Below are 2,426 nucleotides of genomic sequence, written 5' to 3' on the forward strand. Positions count from 1 at the left end.
GAAAGAATATTAATCGATATGTAAATTAATAATTTTTACACCAAATGTTATTTTATACTAGGAATATAAGGATTGTGTAATTATAAGGTTTAGCCGAGTATATCAAAAAAAAAAAAAGTTTAGCCGAAATGAAAAAAATATTAATCTCGGTTATATATTTTATATTTATAAAATGTAAAGTTACTGAAAATATTTTTTTTAAAAAATGCGTGTATATATGTTACTGGAAATATAGTACGTTGTGTAAAGTTATATATTTACAAATGAAAAATTGAATAGAATCGCCACAATTTATAAGGAAAATTGTGTAATTAAATATGGAAATGTTCTTGCAATACGCATGAATGATTCAAAAGAAATTAATTATGATTGATTTTGTAGCACATCATTATTCACAATTATAGGACCTCATTACAATACACATATATAAAGATGTAAAATTATGTATAGAATGTGTAAGGAAGATTTTGCTTAAAGATGGAAAACAAATTAAACCAATTGAAAAATGTAATGAATATTAATAATTCACTCAAAATTAAATATGATTCCCATATATAATTCACTGAACACTGATATTTAAAATATCTAAAGTTTCAGCACTTAATGCGAACATCTACACATTGACTATTAATTTTGGACAATTATTTGATCGAATTCAATCAATGATAACATTAAAAAAATACAATCGATCCAACTCAATTCATCAATTGCATTATATAACTAGTTTTTTTACGCGCTTTGCGAGAATAAGATAATGCCCAATACTTATTTTTAAATAAGTATTTCAAAGTATATCAATGCAATATTATATAGAAGATGTTCATGTATAAGTAAATAAATGTTGAATTTGTTTATTTAAATCGGTAATTTAAAGTATATAAATGCAAGATAATACATGAGATATTGATTATATACTAGTATTTGCACCCGTGCGATGCACGGTCATAAATCTAAGAAGTAATACGTAATGCCTAAAAGTTAGAAGTAATAGTATGAACTGCTATTTTTGTTACACATTATTAAAAACTTCTTTAAATACGATATTTGTAGTCGTATTTTTGGATTGCAAAGTTTCATCACAAATCAACATTTTTAATCCGCTCGGATTACTAACCCTCGACACAGCTACATACAGTTGTCCATGATTAAATACCGGTCTCTTAAGGAATAAACCGACGTTTGACAATGTTTGACCCTGGCTTTTGTTTATTGTCATGGCATATGACAACATGAGCGGAAATTGTTTTCTCTGAAACTTAAACGGCAATCTCGGATCTGACGGTGTTAAGGACATCCTTGGTATTAAAACCTTCGTACCAGCAGTTGTTCCAGTCAATATCTGCGCTTCTAAAACATGTTTAGCTAACTTTGAAATGATCATTCTTGTACCATTGCACAACCCCAATGAGTGATCAATATTTCTCAATAGCATAACGGGTGATCCCACTTTTAAAGTCAATGAGTGATTTGGCACTCCAGAACATCGTAATCCATTTAAAAACTCCGGTGTGTGTAGATCAGCAAGCATGTCAACATTGGAATCCGATTTGCACACCGAATCACAGCTTAGATACGTCATTCCTTCTGCAGTATTAAATTCATTCATGTATTCATTGATGTTATCTACCACGTCCAAAGTTGGAGCGAGAATTGCACAATCTTTTAGACATTTGACGTCTCGAATCCCATTACGAAACCCCGGGAATATGCTATCAACAATCGTAGAAATAGGATCCTCCACCGACTTGAGTAAGAATTTTCCTGGAATGTTGATCTCACATTCACCATCGCACGAATCACCAATTGTTCCGTCACCTATATTAGCAATCCACCTTGCATATTCTTCAATTTCTTGTACTCCAGACTCTGATTGCAATGCTCTAAGCCGCAGATTCTTTGTCAGTCTAAAGACTTTACAGTTTCTTCAAAGATATGATGAATTTATACTTGCACCAACTATATCTTGCCTGGTCCCCTTTGGAATTACCGGTAAAATTTGTCCGAAGTCTCCACCCAACACAACAGTTTTCCCACCAAATGTCATTTCAAAACTTCTTGGATTTTGAACACGCAGTAAATCTCGCATAGTTCGGTCCAAAGCTTCAAAGCAAAATTTATGCATCATTGGTGCCTCATCCCAAATGATCAACCGACTTTGCATTATCAAGTGTGCTAACGGACTGCTTTGACTGATATTGCAAATAGAATCTTCATTAACAGCAATTGGTATTGCAAACCTTGAATGCGCTGTTCTACCTTGTTAGGAATATATTGTATAAGTTTTGATGAGCCAAATGTATTTTGTAGACCCCAATTTTATTTTATTTGAGTCAGTTCTAGTTCACCAAGTATAGTGCACCACTGCCATGAAGCCTGCATGAAGTCTACGAAAAAGCAGTTTGAAAGAAGAATAAATGAAAGCGGAA

General features: G+C 32.3%; 1 protein-coding gene across 1 annotated transcript; it reads right to left on the bottom strand.

The window, feature by feature from the left end:
* Positions 1-950: 950 nt before the first annotated feature.
* Positions 951-2,086, bottom strand: LOC109148638 (ATP-dependent DNA helicase pif1-like). Its single transcript, XM_019296373.1, has 3 exons — positions 1,968-2,086; positions 1,115-1,922; positions 951-971 (listed from the first exon to the last, which is right to left on the bottom strand). The coding sequence occupies exons 1-3, from the start codon at positions 2,084-2,086 to the stop codon at positions 951-953; spliced, it is 948 nt and encodes a 315-aa protein (XP_019151918.1).
* Between the last annotated feature and the right edge of the window lie 340 nt (positions 2,087-2,426).

The sequence above is a fragment of the Ipomoea nil genome, unplaced genomic scaffold (genome assembly GCF_001879475.1).
Source record: "Ipomoea nil cultivar Tokyo-kokei standard unplaced genomic scaffold, Asagao_1.1 scaffold2144, whole genome shotgun sequence".
Lineage (NCBI taxonomy): Eukaryota > Viridiplantae > Streptophyta > Magnoliopsida > Solanales > Convolvulaceae > Ipomoea > Ipomoea nil.

Bases quoted from the DNA above. Each gene is read 5' to 3' on its own strand.
- LOC109148638 (XM_019296373.1), bottom strand. From the start codon at position 2,086: ATGCGAGATTTACTGCGTGTTCAAAATCCAAGAAGTTTTGAAATGACA. The intron at 1,923-1,967 runs GCAAGATATAGT...ATATCTTTGAAG, and splicing joins GTAATTCCAAAGGGGACCAG to AAACTGTAAAGTCTTTAGAC. The intron at 972-1,114 runs GTTAGTAATCCG...TCTAACTTTTAG, and splicing joins TGTATGTAGCTGTGTCGAGG to GCATTACGTATTACTTCTTA.